This window comes from Lithobates pipiens, unplaced genomic scaffold (assembly GCF_037356315.1).
Source record: "Lithobates pipiens isolate NorthernLeopardFrog02 unplaced genomic scaffold, aLitPip1_a1.2 Scaffold_13, whole genome shotgun sequence".
Taxonomy (NCBI): domain Eukaryota; kingdom Metazoa; phylum Chordata; class Amphibia; order Anura; family Ranidae; genus Lithobates; species Lithobates pipiens.
This window is the reverse complement of record NW_027507718.1, coordinates 85357373-85384812: the sequence shown is the minus strand read 5'-3', so window position 1 is coordinate 85384812 and position 27440 is coordinate 85357373. Positions and strand designations below refer to the sequence as shown.

The 27440-nt window shown below is 41.4% G+C and overlaps 1 protein-coding gene across 1 annotated transcript in view; it reads right to left on the bottom strand.

The window, feature by feature from the left end:
- The window catches only part of SVEP1 (sushi, von Willebrand factor type A, EGF and pentraxin domain containing 1), a 481292-nt gene that overhangs the window by 147202 nt on the left and 306650 nt on the right, over positions 1–27440 (bottom strand). Inside the window, exons 23-24 of the mRNA XM_077475265.1 lie at positions 23497–23610; positions 1401–1602 (exon numbers count right to left, since the gene is read on the bottom strand). Coding sequence (XP_077331391.1) covers positions 1401–1602; positions 23497–23610 — 316 coding nt within the window. The remainder of the gene's footprint in view (positions 1–1400; positions 1603–23496; positions 23611–27440) is intronic.

Genomic DNA, 27440 nt, shown 5'->3' with positions numbered 1-27440 from the left:
AAGCCTGAAAAAAAAGAGAAATAATGCAGCCACCATCCAAGAATTAGTAAGCTGTAACTAAATTTAAATTTTAAATAAACAAATTTTCTGTAGAATCAATGCCACTTTAATGGTTCATGCATATGGAGATTTTTAGGCAATTTATTTGTCTAGTGCAAATATACCAGTACTTTCTTCCCCATGCCCAGGGAGACACATGTTCTGCATACAGCCTACCATACAAGTGAACAGCTGTATGAGGCTATACTCTTGTAAATACTGGTGCTTCTTTGCATCGGGGTTTACTACACATGAGGGTCCGATGTATTTTCCTGAGATGCAAATACTGCATTTAAAGCTGTACTCTTGGAATTTGACAAAGTCTTAAATGCTCATTTCCTATATGGGTGCAGGGATAAGGTATAACATGTACTGTATTTCTAGCTTCAGCAGACAAATCCCGTGCTGCTGTCTCTCTACATCCCGCCACGTTTGCAAGCTTGCCCCTAACGTAGAGTGCAGGGTTAACCTTGTACTACAAGTGATGAAGCTTCAGGCAAATTAGAACAATGCTGAAGCTTGCCAAACTGAGCAATGTAGTAAGTAATGCAGTTGAACCCACGGACTAAATGAGCATTTAATCTTTGCAGGGCCTGGGGGCCCCACTGCAAGGGTAGATTGTGTCTAATTCCCAGAATGCAGAGCTTTAAAATGCTGGTTTGACTTTCCCGAAGGAGTTCAAACTGAAGTAACTAAAGACAGCAATAACTCTGAATCTTACAACACGAAACAATCTCCTGCGATCAGGAGCTAAGTCCATATGTAAGTGGTGTAGCCAACCCTTTGGATAAAATATGGAAAGTTTCAACTCTGAAGCCCCATACACGCTATCATTTTTTTCTGCTGATTTTTGTCTTCAGATTTACTAAAACCATGTAGTGCAAGGGCCTGCCTGATCGCATACAAATTTAAACTCCTAAGGTTTGACCTCATATTATATGGTTTTGGTAAATCTGAAGAAAAAAGAAATTTAGGGTCGGAAAAAGTTCATAACGGTCAGAGCTGGCGATCTGCCTAAAATGTATAAACAACCTATATTACTTTATAAAAATACATGAAATGTTGTAATTTAGTTTACAACACATGGATGGCAAAGACATTTTGTGTCTGCAGAAAGACTGCAGCGTCTGCATGGGGGGGGGGGGGGGGGGCATCTGAAAAGTTGGCATACTGAAAAGTGGGTGATTTGTGCACATTTCTATTTCTGCTAAACCATGTCATTTATAATAAATGTACTTTCTTCTATTGTGTGAGGTAAATACTGAGCTGAATTGTATTTCATTTGAAAGGTGCAGAAAAAAGCTTGGATTTCAAGAAGCCCTTTACAAGACTCAGTTCTCTAATGGACAAACAGTCATCACCTGTAGCTGTCAATTCCATCTGTGCAGGTGGCTCCATTCTTGCAAGGACCACTGTGGCACTCGTCAATGTTCCGCTCACACACTTTGCCCCCATACCCAGGAGGACAAACACACTGGAAATCTCCTTTCAGGTCTCTGCATTCTCCATTGTTTAGGCAAGGCTTTGACAAACACTCATCTATTTCTATCTCACAACGCGTACCTGGAAAAGAAAAAGCATAGCCTAGTAAGACTACTAAAAAATGAACTTATTAAAAATAAACTAAAAACACCACATCACTTGCCTAGACTCTTTTCACAATCCATGTATTATACATATTTATAAAATCTTATTTTTCTCATCTTCCTAGAGCATGTGTAATGAAATTGGATAGATTTGCTACCAAAAATGTTTCTATTTCAATTCAGGGCTGTACATTTTGGGGTTTCATGCTGCTTTCTGCATTAGAGTCAATGGTATAAAAGACAAAGTAGTAAAGGTGAATCTCACCACCTGGGTCATAGATAATAAGAACCTGACAGGGGTTCTAACCCTTACAAACTCTAACCAAAACTCAAATAAAATAAAAATGTTGGGCTTTAGAACAAACTATATGGTACATCTTTTTTTATCTTGCTCATCTAAGCTGCCGTTCTCCCAAAGAAAAAAAAATGGTGGCACAGATGTCCCAAATGTGTACAGCCACACCAAATAACCATGACTGTCATAATTTGCCATCAAGCTATCATAGATAGCAGAACGGTCCACCCGCATTCAACAAAGAGGAGTGTCAGGAAGTGTCAGGAAGCCCGATCCGACACAACATTTGAAGACTCACTTACATCATTCCATACAGTGGGTATAGGAAGGAATCCCCCCCAACACACACTTTAAAATAATCACATTCTATTGCTTTGCAACCTGAAATAAAAACAGACACCATTTTTGTTTTATGCAGCTGTATTTACTAGTGCAACTTATAACATCCAAGTGAAAGTTATAACACCAACATGTTACAAAAAATAAATGAAAATAAAAAACTGAATCACTGAGTTGGAAAAAGTATTGCCTCTCTTATGTCATTATTTTGTTGGACCACATTTTGCCTTATTTACAGCCTTTAGACTGTTGGGATATATCTCCACTGGTTTTTCACATCTAGACTTTGCAATATTTGCCCACTGTTCTTTGCAGAACTGCTCAAGTTTGGTTACATTTGATGGTGACCATTTGTGGTCTGCAGTCATCAAGTCATTCCACAGATTTTCAATGTGTTTTAAGTCTGGGCTTTGACTAGGGCAAGGACAATCACCATCACCTTTTTCTCCTTCAACCACTGTGTGGTCATTTTTGCTGTGTGCTTTGGTTCATTGCCATGTTGGAAGGTAAACCTTCTTCCCATTGACTACTTTCTGGCAGAGAGCATCAGATTTTCCTCAAGAATTTGATGACATTTTGACCTATCCATTTTTCTTCTATCCTGGCAGGTGCTCTAGGCCCTACTGCCGAGTAACACTCCCATAACAGGATATTACCACCTTCATGCTTTACTTTAGGAATGGTGTTATTTGGATGGTGAGCTGTATTGGATTTCTCCCAGACATTGTTTGGTGTTGAGGCCAAATAATTAAATGTTAGTCTCATCTGACCACCTTAAATGCACCTTGAAGATTCCGAGGTCACATAGAAAAAGGTGTTATGGTCAGATGAGACTAAAATTTAATTATGTGGACTCAAAACCAAACAATATGTCTGGCGGAAATCCAATACAGCTCATCATACAAATAACACCATTACTACAGTAAAGCATGGAGGTGGTAATATCCTGTTATTGGGTGTTTCTCTGCAGCAGGGACTGGAGCACTTGTCAGGATAGAAAGGTAAATGGAAAATATCATGAAATTCTTGAGGAAAATCTGCTGCCTGATTAGCTGAGACACACGCTTTTTTTTTTTGCCCATATATCGCTTAAGAATAACCACATGCTGATACCTACCGAAGTGTCTGCATTCTACAACTTTTGACTAGTAGTACATGTACAATATATATTAGATTTTCCAGAACATAACATGTATGACCAGCTCAAACTTGCCCCTTAAAAAAATAATACATAAAAAGTGCTACATAAAATAATAACATATCCTACTCTTGTAAAACATGACAGCACATTCCCACAATGGCACTGAATCTTCAGTGCTTTTTCAACTATTTTTTATTCAGATAACTGATATAGGATTACAATGTTCAGGTATACTAGCTAATGTAAGCTCCTTGGGGGCAGGGACTAATGTGAATGTATGATATATAAGCGCTGCATACATTAATGGCGCTATATAAGTACCCGTAATAACAAATAATAAAACGTCTTATCGCAGTCAGGGATGTAAGCAGGGAACCATAGGGAGCCACCTCATAGTTCCCTATGTCCCACAAATCCTTTTTTGCCAAGACCTTTGAGATTAAAAAAAAAGGAGGTTTAACCTAAAAATGTACTAAAAATGTAGAACTCCCTCCCCAAGAAGTGGCACTAGCTCTTAGCCCTTGTACACACGGTCGGAGATTCCAACCAAATGTTTCCTATCGGACCGTGTGTGGTCTGCATCGGACTGTTTCCGTCGGAATATCCAAGTTTTCCAACTTGCCAGTAAAATTTTCAGACAAAATGCTCCTATCGGACATACTCCGATCATGTGTAGCCTAATCCGACAGACAAAGTGCCACGCATGCTCATATCAAATTCCTAGACCAAAGCTATTGGCTACTAGCCTGAACGTAGTCCCGTCGTAACGAAATAACGTCATCACGTTATGTACAATCGGATTTTCCGACAACTTACAACTTAGTCCAACCGTGTGTATGCAACATCACTTCCGGACCTCTTCCGGAATTAATCCGTCGGAATTACTCCGACGGATTTGGTTGTCGGAATCTCAGACCGTGTGTACAAGGGCTAAGAGTGTTGACAACTTCCAAAAAATGTCTAGATGTTTTCCACAGGAAGTAGAATATTCAAGGCTATTGTTAGAGGATAAAAATCACACATAGATACACATAGGCTGAACTGAAAGAATGCGCCTTTTTTCAGCCTTATAAGCTATGTAACTATGTAACCTCCCCTCCTTCCCCAACTGAACACTGAGAACACTCCAAAGATTAATTGGCTTCTGTCCAAAATTGGCCCTGGTATATGGGTGTGAGTCGGGGACCTTGGATTGTGGGCTCTTTGAGGGTAGGGACCGATGTGAGCGTGCAATGTATGTGTGGAGCGCAGCGGCGCTATATGGGTACGTTAAATAAATAATAATAATAATAGATGAGCACAATGTACAGGGATAGGGCCAGTTGTAGACATGTACCCACCCTCACTCAGGTTGAACTGGGTGGACTGGTGTCTTTATTCAACCTTACTAACTATGTAACTACAGGCATACCCCACTTTTAAGTACACATTGGGGTTTATTTACTAAAGCTGGAAAGTGCAAAATCAGGCTCCCTTCAGCATAGAAACTAATGGGCTTCTAACTTTGGCTTGTTCAATTAAGCTTTGGTAATAAAACCGTGAAGCTCATTGGTTTCTATGCAAAAGTGAGCCTGATTTTGCACTTTCCAGCTTTAGTAAATAAACCCCATTGTGTACTTAAAAGTGGGGTATGCCTGTATGATGTTAGGGGTATTAATATAATGGTCCTCTACGGTTTATCCCGCTGGGAATCAGAAGAAGATTTAACAACACAGTTTACACTAAAATTCTAACTGAAAAATACTATTGAAAAATAAAAGCAATAGAACATTTTTCAATACATCTATATTTATGTAGCACACTTGGGTGTGTACATCTGTTAACTTTTTTAAAATCTCTCTGTAGTGCCTATGGACAGTACTGTACATATTGCATGTTACTATTCATTTAGGCAGGCATCTGATTAAAATTCCGAGCTTGAATGCAACATGACTAATTATCTACATGCATATGTTTCCAAAATAATTTGTTAGCGATCAATCATGCAAAAACGTAGAAGCAATCTCATGAAATATAATTATCGCATAAAACTTTGATTTGATACAGCAGGCTCCATATCACAAAACATAAATATCGTAAGGCTTTCAAAAGCAGGATTTGTCAGTTAAACAGTAGAGGTGGTGTAGTGTCCTGGTGGGGATCGCCAACTGACAATTGTATCATGTGAGCATCATAATACACCACTCACAATTGTTACATAGTACCCTCTATTTGTATGATTTATACCTTATCCGTGGTTATCAGACATGCATACAGATTGTTTTTCTTTGTCTCTTGAGAAACCTTCTGTATTAGACATATACAGAAGCTTCAGGTCATACTATCTGTTCTGGCAAGTGTTATTGCTGGCATAAATTGGTACGTTATAAATGAGTCCGCCAGGCTGTATATTTCAAATGCTATAACACTAATCAATGTTTTATTTGCTCTGGTCATAAACTGCACATAAACACCACTTAATTCAATCCAAGGTCACTTGATTCATGTAATATCATGGAATAAGTAACCTTCAAGCAAGGGATGCTGTAGGATCATAACAGCTATTTTGTCTGTTATTGAGGATTAATGCTGAGAGCAGACAATAGACATTTGCAGTGAGCCATGGTGCTGAGAAAATTGGCATTTACTGCTCTTGCTCTGCGGGTGCCTAAGACAGAATATGGAAGCCAGTTATATCTACAGGTTGTTATTATGTGTCTCCTTCATTTTTTTTTATACCTTTAATATTACAGTAAAAAAAACTTTTATGATTGTTTTCCAAAAGTCATATCATTTACCTTGTATGCATGAATGCTACAGTACCTATGTAAAAAGAAGGATTATCTAACAAATAAAATGTATTTTACTTTTAATGGTTAAGGTATTACAATATTCACCAAGGTGATCTGATTAACATTGAATATCAGCAGGGTATCCTGGGCTTAAGCCGCAACATACACACACATTATCCTACAGCAAGAGTTAATTTGAGGCCAAGGCATACTTTTTATATTAGAACAAAGATAACCTACATAATCAGTCTAGAGTAGACTATGGAGATTAGGTAGGACAAAGAGGATGCCGGATAGAGAGGCATTAAGCATTAAAGTGGAACTTTCAATAACTTGCATGAATTCTCTGCATGAATAAATTCCTGACATGTCACTGCATTAAGTAATAAAAAAGTTGTATCCCTTGCCATTGGAGGTCACCCTCACTCCCTACGAAAAAAGAATGGTTCAGAAGGATTAATTTTATTGAAAACATTGAGGAACTTATAAGTATTTCACAAGAAAGAATGTTAAACTTTACTTCAACCTGGTCGACATGGCTTGCATTCAAAGATACGCAGGAATATAAGTCTTTCATTTAGTAATGACTGCTGTTGAACCTTCATCATATAGGTTACTTTTTCGAGGACCCAACAACGCTGGCCCGTTGCTTGGGAACTCTCCTTGCCTACTCCTTTCTTCTGCAACTATATTAAACTAATTCCTTACCCTCTTCCTTGCTTCCCCTCTCCCCCCTTTTTTTTTTTTTTTTTTCTTTTCTTCTCTTCTCCTCTTTCTCTCTCTCTCTCCCCCCCCCCCCTTTTATACGAGTGATCCCGACTTATCACTATATTTGCTTAAGATTTCTATCTTATCCATAATGTTAAATTAATCGCAAAATAGTCATTAATGGTCTACTGACGATTGTCACTTATATCTTGACAGTTCAAGTTACTGTTTCTACACCTTTGTAACCACCTGTAACAATGTTTTACTATGCTACCATTACTGTGCGATATATTGTCGATTGTAATTTCCTGCAATTCCTCAATAAAACTTTTGTGAAATAAAAAAAAAAAAAAAAAAAGTCTTTATGATATTAATTATTATTTTTTATTAAATTATTTTTTTATTTTATTTTTTTATTTTTATAAAAAAACAAAAAGGGGTTTATACTTACCTGCTTTAATGACTTTGCGACTTCCTGCTATACATATACTGCGGCAAGGTGGCTCAAAATCACGTATCTGTACGTGATTTAGTCAATGGCCACTGGGGGGGGGGGGCATGTGTGCGGTGCCAGGACCACGATCACAAACTGATTTGACACAGGACAATAAGAAACATGGATTAGAGTGTCCATGCAGTGAGCCCATTCCCCCACACAGTTAGAAACACACTGAGAGAATACATTTAACCCTTTGATCGCCCCTGGTGTTAACACCTTCCCTGCCAGTGTCAGTACAATGTCAATGCATATTTTTAGCAATGATCACTGTGATATTGTCACTGGTTCCCAAAAAAAGTGTCAGCTAGGTGTCCAATTTGTCTGCCAAAATTTCACAGTCCTGCTAAAAATTGCTGATCACCACCATTACAAGCAAAAAAAAAATCCATAAATATATCCCCTATTTTATAGACATTATAACTTTTGCACAAACCAAACAATATACACTTATTGGGATTTTTTTACCAAAAATATGTAGCAGAATACATATTGACCTAAATTGATGAAGACATTCGATTTTAATTTTTTTTTTATTGGATATGTTTTATAGCAGAAATTAAAAAATATATTTATTTTTTTCTCAAAATTGTCCTTTTTTTGTGTTTATAGTACATAAAAAAAAAAACCGCAGAGGTGATCAAATACCACAAAAAGAAAGCTCTATTTGTGGGGAAAAAATGACATACATTTTGTTTGGGTATAGTATCGCATGAATGCGCAATTCTCAGTTAAAATAACGCAGTGCCGCATCCCAAAAAATGGCTTGGTCATTAAGGGGGTAAAACCTTCCATGGCTGAATTGGTTAATGGTATTGCACAGAACGGTACCTTACATCCTCCTCTGTAGACCTCCCGCCAGAGCTGGCCCCCATAGCAAGCCATATGTTATGGGGCACCTGTGCAGGTGCACTCCCAAGTCAGACTGTGTGTATCCATAGACACACACAGTGCTGCTTGGCCATGCCCCTTGCTCCTTCCTTACAGGATTTGACTGACAGCCCATGGATCCTGCTGCTGCCTGTGTCTCCTGTGAGACCAGGTAGTGAAGGCAGACCTGCAGCCAGGACAGCACTGACAGGACTGACAGTTTTGGTCCGAATACAAATTTGGACGCATTTCTGTTTTTTCGGAGATCCGTGTTTTTTTGGTGCAATGGGCAACATGATTGACGATGGATTTACATGGGGGGGGCATGTTTTTTTATTTTTTAATAAACAAATTGTTGAAAACTGTCTTTCAGACCCCCACAACTACCAGCCACGGTTGTGGGGATGAGGCCCTTGTCTCCATCAACATGGGGACAAAGTGCTTTGGGGTTGGGGGAGAGTCTGTCCTGCCCCAAAGCACCCACTCCCCCATGTTAAAGGCATGTGGCATGGTATGGTTCAGGAGGAGGGGGGCACTCTCTCATCCCCCCCTCTTTCCTGTCCTGCTGGGTTGCATGCTCGGATAAGAGCCAGTTATGGATTTTGGGGGGACCCCACACCATTTATTTTTAAAAAATGTCAATTGCCGGAAATAATATAGTATTGCCGGAAATGTAAATATGATTTCATGCATTGTTTTTCTTAAGAAATATAACTTTTGCTGCAGTGTGTTCTATACATGCTATCAATGCGCCACTTTACAGGAAGACTAAGGGGACCCCCCTAGACACAATATTTAAAGGAATTTTTGATTTGTATTGTTTCATTTAAAGTGGGAACCCCACTTTAAGTGGAACAATAAAAATGAAAAGTTCCTTTAAATAGGTTCAAATCACATTTAAATTGACTCGCGGTTGCAATTGCTGGCCCAGCTATTTAAAACAAATAGAAAGAAAGAAACGGCATTGCCCCCCCCCCCCCCCCCCCCAAAATCCATAACAGACCCTTATTTGAGAAGCATGCAGCCTGGCAGGTCAGGAAAGGGGTGGGACAAGCGAGCCCCCCTGAACCATATCAGGCCACATGCCCTCAACCCCCCACTCCAAAGCACTTTGTCCCCAAGTTGATGGGAACAAGGGCCTCATCCCCACAACCATGGCCAGTGGTTGTAGGGGTCAGCCTGAAGGGGGCTTATCAGAATCTGGAACCCTTTTAACAAGGGCCCCAGATCCTTCTCCCCCCAATGTGAATGAGTATGGTGTACATAGTACCCCTACCCATTCACCAAAAAAGTGTTAAAAAGTAATAAAAACACAGAGGCAGTTTTTGACAATTCCTTCCATAGTAAACTGTGTTTACATCTTTGAAAGTGAGGCTGCAAAGAAAGGGACTGACACATATATATCTTTAGTCAATTTTGGCCGGGTGGGGGGTCCTGTCAGGTAGGTTGTATGGAGCCTCGTGATTTCTAACAGCAGCCCTAGTCCTGCCACTCCACCTTGTTCAGTCAGAGAACACTTTGCATTTGCAGAGGGACCAACTTCCTGTATTCACAATGCAACTTGTTGGACGTTCAACACAGGCCGGTCCGCTGTTAGGAAACACGGACCCCCATACAGCCTACCGGAGCCCCCCCCCCCATGATATTTTCACAAAAAGAAAATTAAAATCATCATTAGTGGGCACAAACATTCTGTCTCACCCCAAAAAATCACCTGCCTAACACACATAAGACTTTCTATCCTAGCACAAATCTTCTCCCCCAAATCCCCCCTCCCAGCACAAATCTTTGCCCCTCCAATCCTGTACCCCAGCTCAAATCCCCCCGAACCCCCCCTCCTAGCACAAACATCCCCTCTCCTTTTTCAACACCCGCCCTCCCCCAAACACTCCTCCTAGCACATATCCCCCCTCCCCAAATCCACATTACTTTTCCCAACACAAATAGCCACTCACCCCCCCCCCCCCAACTTACAGGGGGAAGCCACTACAAAGCCAGCAGGAGGTGTGCTGTGTTGTGCAATCCCTTCCTGTCAGAATACAGCACATGAGATCAGATCTTACTGTATATAGGTCTGCACTGTATACACATAGCGCCCCAGACAGCAGATCTGCTAAGGAAGACCAATCAGAGGTCGATATGCATGCAGATGGGGAGTAACCAAGCCTGGGACGTCACGCAGCCACTGTGGTGAGCCAGCGGACACTCTTATAAGTGACTGTGAGTGTTTGTTTTTTATCTTGTAAGTGTCCTCTCAAGTGGTATTTTAAATAAATTTGAAAAACAGAGAGCACTATGTTTGCTGTATTTTTGATTACACAATACTGGAAACGAGAACTTATGAGTAGCGGAGAGTCTAAGGAGAGAGGCTTTCTGTATGGGAGATCAACCCTCTATCTATGTGAATCACATTGGGAGTAGCTGAAACTGCAAAAAGGGTGGATGGTGAACAGCTGATCCACAGTGAAAGCGAGAGATCATTGAGGAGTGAAAAACAAAGAGTTATGTTTGAGTCTGCCTGACTCATTATTGAAGTGAGCAGGTAAAATAGCTGGTGGATGTGTGCACAATATTAAGTGTTTAAAGAAAAGCACAGTGGTGAAAGAATATCACAGAAAATCACAGCAATCAAGAATTGGGTAAGGACTTTTAAGTTGTGAGATATTGTGATGATTGTATTTTTATAATTGCGTACTATTTGCACAAGGTGGGGTATTACACACATATATATATATATATATATATATATATATATATATATATATATACAGTATTTTACAAAAGTGAGTACACCCTCAATTGTTTGTAAATATTTTATTCTATCTTTTCATGTGACAACACTGAAGAAATGACACTTTGCTACAATGTAAAGTAGTGAGTGTACAGCTTGTATAACAGTGCCAATTTGCTGTCCCCTCGAAATAATTCAACACACAGCCATTAATGTCTAAACCGTTGGCAACAAAAGTGAGTACACCCATGAAAATGTCCAAATTAAACCCAAAGTGTCAATATTTTGTGTGGCCACCATTATTTTCCAGCACTGCCTTAACACTCTTGGGCATTGAGTTCACCAGAGCTTCACAGGTTGCCACTGAAGTCCTCTTCCACTCCTCCATGATGACTGAGCTGGTGGATGTTAGAGACAGATGCTCAATAGGGTTTAGGTCTGGAGACATGCTTGGCCAGTCCATCATCCCACAGATGCTCAATAGGATTTAGGTCTGGAGACATGCTTGGCCAGTCCATCACCTTTACCCTCAGCTTCTTTGGCAAGGCAGTGGTCATCTTGGAGGTGTGTTTGGGGTCTTTATCATGTTGGAATACTGCCCTACGGCCCAGTCTCCGAAGGGTGGGGATCATGCTCTGCTTCAGTATGTCACAGTACATGTTGGCATTCATGGTTCCATTACAGTACATGTTGGCATTCATGTAGCTCCCCAGTGCCGGTAGCACTCATGCAGCCCCAGACCAAGACACTCCCACCACCATGCTTGACTGTAGGCAAGACACACTTGTCTTTGTACTCCTCACCTGGTTGCCACCTCACACGCTTGACCCCATCCGAACCAAATAATTTTATCTTGGTCTCATCAGACCACAGGCATGGTTCCAGTAATCCATGTCTTTCGTCTGCTTGTCTTCAGCAAACTGTTTGCAGGCTTTCTTGTGCAGTTCCCTCTAGGACGACATCAATGCAGACCAAGTTGATTCAGAGTGTGGCGTATGGTGTGAGTACTGACAGGCTGACCCCCCACCCCTTCAACCTGGAGCAATGCTGGCAGCACTCATATGTCTATTCCCCAAAGACAACCTCTGGATATGACGCTGAGCATGTGCTGAGCATGTGCACTCAACTTCTTTGGTCGACCATGGCGAAGCCTGTTCTGAGTGGAACCTGTCCTGTTAAACCGCTGTTTGGTCTTGGCCGTCATGCTCAGCTCAGTTTTAGGGTCTTGCCAATCTTCTTATAGCCTAGGCCATCTTTATGTAGAGCAACAATTCTTTTTTTCAGATCCTCAGAGAGTTCTTTGCCATGAGGTGCCAAGTTGAACTTCCAGTGACCAGTATGAGAGAGTGAGAGCGATAACACCAAATTTAACACACCTGCTCCCCATTCACACCTGAGACCTTGTAACACTAATGACACCAGGGAGTGAAAATGGCTAATTGGGCCCCATTTGGACATTTTCACTTAGGGGTGTACTGACTTTTATTACCAGCGGTTTAGACATTAATGGCTGTGTGTTGAGTTATTTTCAGGGGACAGCAAATATACACTGTTAAACAAGCTGTACACTCACTACTTTACATTGTAGCAAAGTGTAATTTCTTCAGTGTTGTCACATGAAAAGAGTGAGATACTGTGTGTGTGTATATATATATATATATATATATATATATATATATATATATATATATATACAGTATCTAAAGTGAATACACCCTTCACATTTTTGAATTCCCTTATTGATATCTTTGGTCATGGATCCTGCCTTTGTTACATATGTATGGAGATTTAAAGAAAATTAGGTTTAAATGATTTCAACTCCGACAATATTTTGCCCATCTGCTCATACCTACAGTATAAAGAACTATGTACATAGTTACGCTGGTCCAAGCTGGACCAATCTAACTACAATATGTAAAAATATACCATGCCTGGAATTTGTCTTTATACTGTAGATATGGACTGATGGGAAAAATATTCTCAGAGATGAAATCATTTAAACCTAATTTTCTTCTCCATACATATTTAACAAAGGCAGGATCCATGGCCAAAGATATCAATAAGACAATTCAACATACGATTGTACTGAAACTGCCTGTGTGGTTACTGTTAAGCTGGCCATAGACCTGATATGGTGAGAAGACAATATTACTTCTGTAGCAGTAGCTTGTGACTCACTGTGACGTTTCTACGAGGAAACAATATATATCAAATAGATTGAAACAAACAAACAGATGAAAACCTTGACCAATTGTTTTTTTTATTTCCTGATAAACTGTTGCCAGGAACTGTCAGCCTGTGCTCGCTCCTCCTTCTTAATCCATTCATGTTTATGTGACAGCTAGCCAATAGACATGTCTTTGTGCAGTCAAATCCTTCATGACCTATTGCCATTGCAAATCTTTTTTGACATATCACATATCAAATCATCTTTCATATGACATCTCATGTTTTTCATACTAAATAACATCGCATGTGCACAAATTGTTCTGTAATTCAGCAGGAACAACAAAGAGAAAGCCAAAAAACTTAAGTAGAAATACAAGCTGTAACAAAAAGGGAAATCATTAGGAAAGATATATGGGAGCTGGCAATGCTCACTTTGGGGATGTCAATAAGTTCGAACACAAACATGTATCTAACTCTAGAAAAGCAATGACTAGCGTCAAGTAGCTTAGCTTAGTGTTTATCCACCTTTTTTTCAGTCAAGGCACCCTTTTGAATCATGCACAAGCTCGTGGCAAACCAGTCTAAGGGCTTGTTCACACTAGGAGGTGCCTCCATGCTTGCTTTTTTAGCATTCTTGTGCGTCATATTTTTTAATGGGGTGCCCTAGGCATGTGAAAGACAAAAAAAAAAAAAAGCTGCACGCACAATTTTTAAAACTGTGCCACACAAAAATGCACAATACTGCAGTGCCCTGCATTTTAGCAGGCACTAATTCATGTGCATTTGCTAGATGCATGGGCACACCATTAGAAACTCATGTACATCTTTAAAAGTCAAAGTGTTGTGGTGTGGGAAATAGCGCCTGGTATGGACAAGCTCTAACATGTAGTTTGTGAGGCAGAGTTCAGTGGTCAGTAGGTTGTTATACAGAGTTGCCTTGTAACTGCAGAAATTAAAGAACAGCACGTGGCAGCAGAATAGGGCAGCATGCAGTGGTAGGGTGGTTAGTGAACAGTAAGTAGTGGCTTTCAGTGAGTTCAAACAATCAAAATCTCCTGCACCACAAAAGTGATGTGACGGCAGTAGATCTTGCCTAGGATTTCTATGGCTCCCAGTAAATGCACAGACCTTGCTGCCCTCTAAGTGTCGGGGACACCCAATGGAAACACTGTAAAAAAAGAAAATGAAAAGTGAGTGCACCAACCTTGCACATTGCTCAAGTGGTGTTTATTGGTATAAAAAGAAAGGATATATATTCACAAACAAGTAGCTAATTAAAACATTTCAAAGTCCACAATGGACACAAAGCGACCAGGTCACCGGGACCGTGTCCATCACGCCAGAGATCAATCCAGATGGCTAATGCGTTTCGAGGGGAGATCCCCTCTTCCTCAGAGCCCCTTCCTAAGAGCCTTTCAGTGAGTGGTATGTAGTACGGGCATATGCAGTTTTAAAGCATGACATCTATTTTATTTACTCACCGTAACATAATCTTTTATATTCTACCAAACGATCAGGTATTATATCGTGTTTTTGTGCATTTAAACTTATTAAAGTGTATTTTTTCCAAAATAATTGTGTTCGAAAAACCATTGCACAAATATCGTGTGACATAAAAATATGCAACACCCACCATTTTATTTTCTAGGGCTTCTTCTAAAAATATATATACAATAATACAATAATGTTTGGGGGTTCTAAGTAGCTTTATAGCATTGTGGGAGTCTCAAATGAGCATCCATGATGCCCCAGTTGAAGACCACTTGTGTCAAAATGCCTCGGGCTTGCTCATTTGAAACTCCCACATTGGTTTTTTATTGTTTTTATGTTACCGTGTCTTATTTTGGATTGTCCCTTTTTTAGGTGTCCTTTGTTGTGAGAATATATTCCAATAAAACGTTAATTGTTGATCTGCACTATATGGAGCTTTTTTCTCCCATCTCTTATATTTCATTTCACCACCCGTAAAACTGGATGAGTTGGAGATAACCCCCGGATGTTTGTCCACGTTCCTATGATGTGCCTTCTCGGATTAGGATCCGCCTTCCACATACTCCAGGTGTTACCAACAGGAAAACCACAAGCGCATTTGACCCACTGCCATATGGTACGTGTGTCCACCACTGCTGGTAAGCGTATCCTATCGTGTGCCTATAGTTTCTTGGGATTCAAGCGATACACTTCTGTGCCTATAGTGTCTTGAGATTCCAGTGATATATCTCTGTTTGCACCTGAGTTCAGGAAGGGAGACTCCTATGAACTGTTTCCAATCATTTCAATCACTGTTCACTGGACTTTGTTTCACATTTATATGTATCATTTTCACTTTATTTGTCATGTGTATTTGCATGGCCTTAATTTCATAAGCGCTACACATTTATGTTTCACATGCTTGTTTGACTTTGTTTGAGTGTTAGCAGCTTCATTTTTCAACTTATTTTAGGTTTAGCGGTGTAATATTCCCCCCTTTTTATCAAAACTCCACTTTTGGACTTTTACCTACAGGTACACCTATAATAAGGCTTTCCTGCAAGTACAGTGAATATCTCCTACACTTACACTCTTTAGGAGATATTCACAAGCGATGCTGCCGGTAATGCCACCACACATGCTTTCTGAAGGGATGGTATACCGTCCGACATAGTGATGCCACCGTGGCTCCAGCCATTTATGCAGCCGCAGTCCGTGAACCCAGAAGGAAGACAGGGTGAAGATGGCTGCACTGGGGATCCGTGACAGTGCTGAATGGGAGGGATCTGCTTTACAGGTAAGCCTGCCATGCAGAGCATACTAGTACATTATGACTTAACCCTAAAATAAAATATATATAAATATTAATTTTAGTGGCAGTTTGCTACCACTTTAAGTTCCTGAAGTCTTACCTAATATGTTTTATCCCTCAGACCATTCACCATTTTTGTTGCCTGTCTCTGGACTTGTGTCAGTCAGTGAGCATTATGTAGTGCAAGTCAGTGGACACATGGAATTCCTGCTCCCTATTGGAATCCAGAGGACTTTCTTGACAGCCCGGCAGTTAGCGTTTTCAACCTCTGTATTCCTCTGATTTATGATTACAAGAGCTCATGTTTAAAATCAAGGTGAAAGAAAAATGGGGGTGTTGTCTATAGCAACTATATATAGGAAGCTGCAGTTAATAAAAAAATAAAATAAAAGCATATTACTGGTTGCCACTGGCAATATCATCATTTTCCTTTTCCCCTGTTATTATACATCTGCAAAATAAAGCAGAGCGCAGTCTTTCTTCAGTTTGCTCCCATGGGTATGTATTTCAAACTCATTCATGCAGCACCAAGCACATTTCTCAGACTTGCCAGCCGCCATTCAACCATGCAGAGGCCTGATAAAGAGAATGCAGTTCTGGTATCTGTCATACATCTGACTAACACATTTCAACAGATTCAATAGTCACATCTCCTTTGTACTGCAGACCGGCTTCTGCTTTACAATTAATTCCTAGAGGAGTGTGTGTATGATTTTCTTTGTTAATAAACGTCATAACAAAAGCAGTTGAATCTATTATATATTGTACAAAGAACTATCATTCAATGTGACCCATGTAAATAGAACAGCTGTCATCTGTTAAAGTGGGCTGCCTATTAATTAAGGGGGAAAAAAAATGCAAAACAAAATCCGGTTTAAACTGTAAACACACATAGGGCTTCTTCACATATGTGTTGGTTATGAAAAATGAAGCAATGCTCATTAACGCTACTATAGCATTTATGATGTGTTTATGAAGCGCTGAAAAAGCACGAAGAACGCTTGAAAAATACTCATGGAGATGTTGCCTTTCTAGTGAGAAGTGCTTAAAGGGATGTCATAGCAGACATTTTGTGAATTCTCTGCAAGATGGTTTATATACTTTGAACTCTATGACACTTGGTTTGGACCAGCTCAACTTTGCTGAAACAAAAAGCTTTGTACAGGCATACCCCACTTTTAAGTACACAATGGGGTTTATTTACTAAAGCAGGAAAGTGCAAAATTAGGCTCACTTCTGTATAGAAACCAATGAGTTTCCAGGTTTTATTACCAAAGCTTAATTGAACAAGCTGGGGTTAGAAGCTCATTGGTTTCTATGCAGAAGTGAGCCTGATTTTGCACTTTCCAGCTTTAGTAAATAAAGCCCGTTGTGTACTTAAAAGTGGGTTATGCCTGTAGCTGGTTCTCTCCCTTCTCAATGCTAATGACTGGGGCCCTGATCTCTGTATTTAGGTCGGATCCAACAGCTATGGGGCCGCCCAGCATTTCAATTCCAGCTGCCCATCTTCCATGGTGTGTTGGTTGGCTGGAGCGCATGGAGGACAATCTAGGAGGTGCTCTCTCCCTGGCTGGCCTCTCCTTTGCCGCTGCCTCATCGGCCCGTCACTACTCGCTGCTCAAGTGACATTGATGACTGCGGCACATGCGCGGCTTTTGGGGGTATGTGCAGTGGCTATTGACTGGGCCAGATGCCGCCATTACTGGCTACACCGGTCGAGCGTCCCGGCTGGGACAGATACACAAATAGGCGCATTGGCGCCCTGTACAGTCACCATTACCACGCTGGATGGTACATGGATCGGGGGATGTCATAAGCGGAGGCTCTTTCTTTTTGGTACGTCACCAATGCTAGTCCTTAGTGCGACTCCTTGTTTGATACAGGAGTGAGTTTGTTCTTGCCGCTTTCCTGTTCTTATGGGACCAAATGATTTTCCCTTCTTGGTGTCTTGGGGCAGCCATCTTATTACCATAGGCTCTAAGGGCCACTTGACCTAACCTATCAAAATTGTAGCTACTATACAGGACCTGTATTCTGCTATCTTGCTACTGTTAATTACCAATGGTCTTCGGTCAAATATTTCCCCTATACCTGCTGGGTAAGTCGTTTTCCCTATATTAGAGAGAGAGAGAGACTGCTTGACACTACCTGCACAAGGAGAGAGAGAGAGAGACAGACTGACACTGCCTGCCCAAAGAGAGAGACCGCTTGTCACTGCCTGCCCAGAGAGAGAGACCACTTGACACTGCCTGCACAGAGAGAGAGAGAGAGAGAGAGAGAGAGAGAGAGAGACCGCTTGATACTGCCTGCCCAGAGAGAGAGACCGCTTGACACTGCCTGCTAAGAGAGAGAGATGCCACTTGACACTGCCTGTACAGAAAGAGAGATACCACTTGACACTGCCTGCACAGAGAGAGAGAGAGAGAACCACACCACTGGGCAAGCAGAGCAGCCGAGAGTCAGAGGGAGCGCAGCACTCTAAACATGCAGGTCCTGCTTTCTCCAGATTCCCCAGGCTGAGGGCTCCTCCTGTGTCAATTGTGGGTAGTGAGAAAGGCACATGCAGGCACAGGCCATTGTGGGCTTGGTGCTGCAGTGGAGCAGGTTTAGGAGTGGCAGGGATATGAGGTAACGTCATATCCCAGCTCTCCTCTTACTGGCCACCCTCCTGTGTTTCCAGGAGCCTGTGCTGGCTTGTGCCCAGACTTGGTCGCAGCCACACAGGTGTAATACTAGAGAAGCCTGGCATTTGATTTACCAAGCTTCCGTAAGAGCCATGTGTTGGTGTGTGTGCTCTGAGGTGAACATTTCTAAGCCATCAGAATACAGAATACTATAGCAGCCAGCAGTGATTACCAAAAAAAAAAGACACTGGTTGTGCTAAAGTCAATTGATAGATCGAGTTCTGTACAACCAGTCTGCACAAAGATTGAAATTCTGCTGGTTCAGCAGAAAATTCAATCTGCCTATGGTGGCCTAAGTCCACCAGTCTCTGGGTTTAATAATATCTTCAAATCTTCTGAAAGAGGTGCTCCACTTATGTGTAGAAATTCACTTTGAACTCCGCCTTATTTCCGGAACTCTCGTTGGGTATTAGCTGTTCAAACAATATGGTGAGATCATTTCTAATACCTATAGAGAGTAATGGAAATAAGGTGGAGTTCAAAGGGAACCTGGCATTAAGGGGGTTAAAACAGGCAAGGAGGAAATTAGATATCAACTCCTCGCTGCCTGTCACTTTTCAGAGGAGTGGCAGTGCCTACTGCAAGTGAATACAAGCCTTTGGGCTCACACTGGTGTGCTGCAGCTGTGGGTGTACTGGTGGGTTTCCTTAGCCGCAGTCCCTCAGTCTTCTTTTAGGGTGCACATTTTTGCTGCATTTTCTGGAATTTCACCAAAGATGCAGCATGCAGGATGTTTTGTGCACTTTCAGAACATGCAGTAAAAATGTGCAACCTCTACGGGACCAGGGGCAACATGCATTAAACTGCCAGTACACCAGCACTGCAGCCAAACCGCAGCATGCCAGCGAGAGCCCACATCATACCACCTAGTGCATGGTTCTGCACAGGCTGCTAGAACAAAAAAAAACCTCTTTAGCTGCAGAGAGGGGGAGGGAGGAGGAGCTCACTTACTTGGACGGTCTCAGCTTCCCAGGAGACTCACTGGATTCGAGCCGACTGCTCAGATCTAACTTTCCCGCCCATACATCCTCTTCACAGACAGCACACGGGCTGCCCAAGGTGTGGGCGGGGAAAGAGAGAGCAGGTCCTGCCTCTGCCAGCCATTCGTGTGTAGGAGGGAGGGGCAACCCTGTGACAGAGAAGGCATCACTGGCTCACAGTACTGGATGGAGCTGCCGCACTCGGCCAGCTCAAGAACTGCGCATGTGCGGTTCTAACCTGACGACACAGCAGCCTTTATACAGCACATAAAAGCGGCCCACTGGGGAAATTGCATCCCTGCCCCCTGGCCCAGCCCGCCCCTGATGTCTTGGTATTTTGGACAGCTATTTTATTTAAGAGAAATTCCCAAAACATGGCCTGTTGGGGGTACTTGAGGACTGAGGTTGAGAACCACTGGTGTAGGTGGAGGGGTTGATACATGCTTCTTTCTTCACTGCCCAATCACACTTAACCGCTTAGACTGTATTAGAAGTCTGCAAAAAGATCCAGCAACTGGCAAGGTTTATTGGATCACAAGACTGGCTGAAAATCATTTTAAATATAAAGCAGTTTGTGTATATTTGTTTAAAATTCGTATTTTGCTGTGTGCATCATGGAGTGATTGTAAAGGCTTGATTTTTTTCACTAAAATAATATGTTTTTTTTATACTTACCTGCTATGTGAAATGTTATTACACAGAGCAGACTCCAACCTCCTCTTCTAGGGTCTCCCGCCAGCACTCTTAGCTCCTCTTCTTCTGCGTGTGCTCCCAAAGCAAGCTGTTTGCTATGGGGGCACACATGCAGGATAGAATCTGACCTGGGCTCTGTGTGTCCATAGACACACACAGCATGTTGGGCCCCGCCCCCTGTTCCCTCAATGATTTGGTTGACAGCAGCAGGAGGAACACAGACCAGCATCGCTGCAGGTGGGCACAGTGCTGTATCGAGAAAAGATTCAAGTAAGTACAACTTTATATAGGGTTGTGAGGGGGTGATGTAAGTAATGGGACATTTTTTACGTTAATGCAAGAAATGTATTAAGGTAAAAAATATCATGCTTTTACAACCACTTTCCATTTTAATGAGAAGTCTGCCTAGAGTGTATCACAGGAAAATGAAACACAGCTTACTGGATAAGTGAGCACCACCAATACAGCATGACTGAACTTCAAAGAAACAGTATACGTTTACAGCTTTCATTAAAACTTACATTTTATAACACATTCCATAAAAGAGTACAGTGAGTAAGCAGACTAGTTCCAGCATAGTACTGTTTTTGTGCAGCATGTCAAACTTGATCATTGTAGATATACATATGAAAGATGGTTTTGAATGGAATATATAAGTTACTTAATTTTAAACATGGCTCTTTACTCTACACATAATCTTAGTTAACACTTATACTAAAATATTCAATTATTACATGTTATCATCTACAAAGATGCTGAAAAAAATATTGGTTCAAGAATGTATAGCTATTGGAAAAATATACATCACACTGGAGAGGTAGCAATTTAAAAAGACACATCCCCTGTCAGGAAACCCGGTGGATTTATGACTTAAGTCATATAGTCCCCTGGGTCTCAACATGGAATTAATTGCTATATTAATAATAGATAATATCCAGTTAAATATCCTGATATACACGTATGGTAATATAATATCCCATAGAGATGCCTGTGGATTTGGTAAATTTGTTTTAATATTTTTTGTTAGTATATATAATCCTTCCCTAGTTTGTTCCTATATAGTTATTTGATTAGGGATATTACATGTCTAGGATGGGGTATGTTTACTACAACCCTTATATACTTTACAAGATTGCATTTTTAAGGCGTTAGCTGTATGTGTATGCGTGATGGTTAGTTTTTATGCAGTATGCATAGTAGTACTGCTATAGAAAGATAGTATGCTGATTAGGGGGATGTAAATAATATATAAATGGATGATTTTTGGGGATTAGAATAAAGGAAAATTCCTCTATTCCTCCCCTTTCTATGTATACAGTTGTTTTATATACATTTGTTTTATTTTTTAAATTATATATTTTGTATGATACATATATATATATATATATATATATATATATATATATATATATATATATATATATATATATATATATATATATATATATATTTTTTTTTATTTTTATTTTTATTTCAATACATTTTTATTTACGTATAATGAGTAACAATACAAATATACATTTTCAAATACAATATTCAACAATTATAGTGATAATATATTTTTTTGAATTTATCATGTATATATTGGAGCATGTTTTATTTAAAGTACCTTCCGGATGGATGCCACATGGAATATTTTTAGAAAATACTTTCATAAAATATTTCCATTGCTTATATGTTTTTGCATGTAAATAGAAACTGTTGGAATGATGTTCTGTAAAGTACTTTTGTTAGGCTTAAATTGTATATGATGTAAAATTTGGATGCTGAATGTAAAATTCTAGTATTCAGGTGACACCGAAGCAGAGGAGCTGATATCGGCAGTTCCAGTGTCTTTCCTGCCTGTTATAACATTTAAAGTGTGGTGAGTGATGTCTCAGGAGAGCCTCCATTCCCAGACGATGCCTCTTACAGGAAATATGTGGGGTGGAGCCACATTCTGTGATGTCACCACATACAGTACCAGCCTGCAGACTAGTTCTGTATTTTATTTTTGTGCTTTCTTAAGTTTGTCCTGATGTAAGTGTAATGGTTACTTTTAAATAAATGGTAATTTTACATACTGCACTATGAAGTTTCTTCCTTTTTAAACCCTCTATGTTGGAGAACTTCTGCAGTAGGATGACCCGTGGAGCCAGAGATGTTTGAAAGATATACTGTATACAAGTGAAGCTGACCTCTTACCAGGCAGGAGATTTCTCATTGGGGCCTTGGGAGTGGAATACCCCAGCTGGCCAATATAGACATGAGCGAGTTAGATCCTTATTATTTGGGATCCAGCTTTTCTGGTAAGAGGCAGACAGTTTTTTTTTTTTGTGGGAGAGAGCACCATATGAAGCACTGATGTTTTGTGAATCACTTTTCATCTGCATAAGAGCACCTCAAATTGCCTTTTTTTTCACTGGGATTTTTCCTATGATGGTTTCCCTATATGGACTCAATAAGCTGTTGAATATTTAGCATTGGCATATACATTTATTTTAGGTTGCACACTTATCTGTTTTATAAAAGAATGTATTCTTAACTCAAAAAAGTACCTTCTCCCAACCTCCTCTCAATCACCAAATTCCCTTTCTCCTTTTTTTTTTTTTTTGCTGCTGTGATCTGACTTCCTGTTAGAGGGTGGCTATGTTCATTCTTCATGGCTCCACTGGTGGAGATTTACTAAAACATGTGTACTGTATTCAGAATTTGGTGCAGCTGTGCATGGTAGCCAATCAGCTTCTAACTTCAGCTTGTTCAATTAAGCTTTGACAATAGAACCTAAAGTTTATTGGTTACTATGTAGAGCTGTTCCAATTTTAGTAAATGTTCCCGTTGTGTGTAGGAAAATATCCACCCTCTCTTGCTTGCTACTCATATACACTATGGACTATGGGATGTGCAGTGTGCATAGAGCAGTGAACGTCACCGAAATTAACATGCACTGCTCATATCAAACAAAATGGAAGTGAAGTGGAGAAGGAGAGGTTTTGGAGCCCATGGAGGATGTGGAAAGGTGGCAGAAGGACACAATAAGAAACTATTTCCTCAAAAATTGATTACAGGGCCATTAAGTGTGGGATGTATATGAGTTATTTTTGGAGAATAAAGATATTGTTTAGTGTCACTTGTTTTCTAAAGTCTATAAAAATACCAGTGTTCAGTTTGCATTTCCTAGTTTCATGTACTAGTTATTTTTTTTAAATCCAACGATAGATCATTACACTTACCCAGAAATCCATTTGGACATCTACAATGAAACATGTTTACTCCATCCACACAGCTTCCCTCATTTGTACATGGATGTGAAGCACACTCATTAATGTTTTCTTCACACAAGGCACCTTGGAAGGAAAAAAATATTGTTCTTTTAAGAAAGAACTGCAATAACATCATATATCAAATATCAAGGTTTGTGTAAGGCTGAGCAACAGTCTCCAGTGAAAACACAGTTTATGCTGCAGACCATTTCATTGTTTTATGTGGTATGAGAAAAAAGAGTTATTGTTTTACTGAATAAGTACTTACCTTTTATTTTGATGATTTGATTTTCTTGGCAAAGCAGCTTTTACTTTATATTTGAAGGCAGACCATGAGTATCTACTCAGAAGATATCACCTCCATAAAAATATAAAGTTCCCTTTACCAATCCCCATTAAAATGCATAAAAGGTTGCAATTAGTTCACTCGTTGGAAAAATTGGAACCAGGAATGTTGCTGGCATCCTATGGGTCCTCGGGTATTTCTTGGCCTACTCTAGAGGGTGCTTTGCACCAACCTAAGGACTTGCCCAGAGCCATATTAAAGAGAAAGCTTAGGTATGATATTTTTTTACATAGTTACAAAGGTCTAGCTTGGGTCAATATAACCATGTATGTGTCTGGCCAATGCTCCTGGAAGCTGAAAATCACTGAAGTAGACATTGATACTCCAGTGATCTCCACTTGCTTCTGGGTCCCATGCTTAGTGGCCAACCTCCTGTGTTCATGATGCCAGCCACTCAGCATGGGACTCAGGAACTAGTGGAGATCATTGAAGTAGCAGTGTCTACTTCAGTGATTTTCAGCTTCCAGGGGCATCGGGTATGCAATTCACATAGTTGCACTGGTCCAAGCTGGAGCGATGTAGCTATTTAAAAATATACCATGGCTGGAATTCCCAACCTCGTATTTTTTTGTTATTATGGCCAATTCTCTTTCCGATTCTCTGGTAGATTCACAGCAGGATCACTTTTAGAAGCAGCGGGAGGGGTGTCCCCTCCCCCTGTCCACCCTCTCGTTCCCAGGCTTACCTAACGGATCAGTGAAGCCCGGAAGCAAACTGATGTGGCCATTAGCTGGGTATGGAGAAGAGTTTAAAGCATGGAATGTTAGGTATCTAATTACTCGGCACAACATCATCATCAGTATATATATATATATATATATATATATATATATATTACCTTGGTTTTTCAGTACATTTTACATTCTAAAGGCTCGTACACACTATAAGAAAATCAGGAAACATTTTCGTCCAAGATTTTTCGCATGATTTTTGCATAGTGTGTACCCAACTTTCAACAGCCGATTCTGACTTTTCGTATGAAAATTCCCAAAGGGACAAACTCTAAAATGTTTCTTGTATGGGAACAGAACGCACGATTTCCGTTTAATGTGTATCGTTTATATACAATTTTTGTACAAGAAAAAAAAAAAAAGACTGCGCATGATCAGAAACAATAAACACCAACAATAAAAAAAAGCCTTTGTCGTACAAGAATTTTCGTATGCCTTTTCATTCATCAGTTCTGATTTGTAAAACTGAGGAAAATCAGTCGATCGTTCACCTGATTTTCTTATAGTGTGTACCCCACTTAAGTTTTGCCTTCAGTCTACCCCTTTCTAACTGAAAGGTACATAGCACTAAAGAGAAAACTGGTTGTAAAAGTAAATTGTTTTTACCTAAATGCATTCTCTGCCTTAAAGTAGAAACCCTTTCATGTTTTTGCACCCCTCCAGCCCCCCACCTAAATACTTACCTCAGCCCGATCACAATTCAGCACTGTGTCCGAGAGCCGCTTTCTCTTTCTCTCTTCACTAGACATGGAGGCAGCAGCAGGATACATTGCCACAGCCACAGCCTGCGAGGAGCAATTGGGGGGGTGAGGCTGAGTCACATTGTGTATGTCAATAGGTGCACACAGCCTGGCTCTGGAGTGAGCTTATATCAGTACCCCCAAAGCAAGCTGCTTGCTATGGCGGCACTTGGAATGGAGGGGAGGCCAGGAGCAACAGGGGACCCCAGAAGAGGTGGATCAGGCCTATTTTGTGCAAAAAAACATTTTCCAGAGCAGGTAAGTATGGTATGTTTATTAGTAAAAAAAAAAAAAAGACATAGCTTTACAATCACTTTAAGCTTCCCATACACTGTTTAAATCTTGGCTGGTTCCTGATAAACTATTTGATCATTATTTTGTCAAAGGACCCTACTGGGATGAAAAGCAGCTGCATCCAATCAGACACAACCATTGCGTGCGTATTTTGTCAGCTCCTGGGGCTAGTTGTCAAATTACAGCAGGTATGACAGTAGATTCATCCATCCGTACTGTATAATCTGTTGGATGTTTTATTTTTATTTTTTCCAGCCTGCAGTGTCTTGACAACTTTTAATCAGCTGAGTGTGCTATTCAGCTTGATCAGAAGCAGTTATGATTAGTCTCAAAACATGTAACAATGGGGATTATTTACAAAAGATAAATCCACTTTGCACTGAAAGTGCACTTGGAAGTGCAGCCGCTTTAAATCTAAGGCCGCGTACACACGCGCGGACTGTTCGCCCAACCTTGTTCGGCAAACAGTTTCGGCAAACAGTCCGCTCAAAATTTGCATGAGCGGACTTGCCCACACACGAGCGGACTGTTTGACGAACAAGGTTGGGCAAACAGTTCGCTCAACTTTTGAAATGAACGGACTCGCCCACGTAAGGAGGAGGCAAATCCGCCCATTTCGAGCGCGTGTACAGGTAGGCGGGGCCCGCGAAGGAGACGTCGCGGGCTCCGCCGCCTGGAATGGGCTTAAAGGGGAACCCCAACGCCGAAAAAAATCGGCGTGGGGGTTCCCCCCAAGTCCACACCAGACCCTTGTCCGAGCACGCTACCCGGCCGGCCAGGAAAGGGGGGCGAGCGAGCGCGCCCCCCCTCCTGAGCCGTACCAGGCCGCGTGCCCTCAACATGGGGGGGTGCCTTGGGGAAGGGGGGGGCCGCGCGGCCCCCCCACCCCAAAGCACCTTGTCCCCATGTTGATGAGGATAAGGGCCTCTTCCCGACAACCCTGGCCGTTGGTTGTCGGGGTCTGCGGGCGGGGGGCTTATCGGAATCCGGGAGCCCCCTTTAAGAAGGGGGCCCCCGGATACCGGCCCCCCACCCTATGTGAATGAGTATGGGGTACAATGTACCCCTACCCATTCACCTGTGAAATAAAGTACAAATAAAAACACAACACAGGGGGAAAAAATATTTTATTGCACAGCCGGGGGTCTTCCGTCTTCGGGGGTCTTCTCGCCGGACTCCTCCGCTATGTGTGTGTAGCTCTTTTGCCAGCGGAGGAGTCCGGCTTTCTTCCTCCCCGCCGCCGGCCTCTTCTCCCGACTTCGGGGGTCTTGTCCCCCTCTTCGGTTCTTCTGCCGGGCCACCGCGCCTGGTCCGGTGGCCCGGTCTTCTGTCGCCGTCTTCCGTTCTTCTGTCGCCGCCTTCGGTTCTTCTGCCGGGCCACCGCGCCTTCTTGTAGCTCTTTTACAGGCGGTGGCCCGGTCTTCTGTCGCCGTCGCCGCCTTCCGTTCGTGTTCTTCTTCTTGTTCTTCTTGTTCTTCTCCAGGCGATGTTGACACGTCGCTCCCTCCGGCCGGAATGCCAGAGCCGCCCTGCGCTGTGACTTATATAGTGACAATGGGGCGGGGTCACATGGTATATGTCACATGGGTTGATGTCACATGGTGACCCCGCCCCCTTACGATGTCATAGTCCCCATGTGACATCAACCCATGTGACCAACCCATGTGACATATACCATGTGACCCCGCCCCATTGTCACTATATAAGTGACCGCACAGCGCGTCCCCGGCATTCCGGCCGGAGAGCTCGTCGAGTCAACATCGCCTGGAGAAGAACAAGAAGAACAAGAAGAAGAACAAGAAC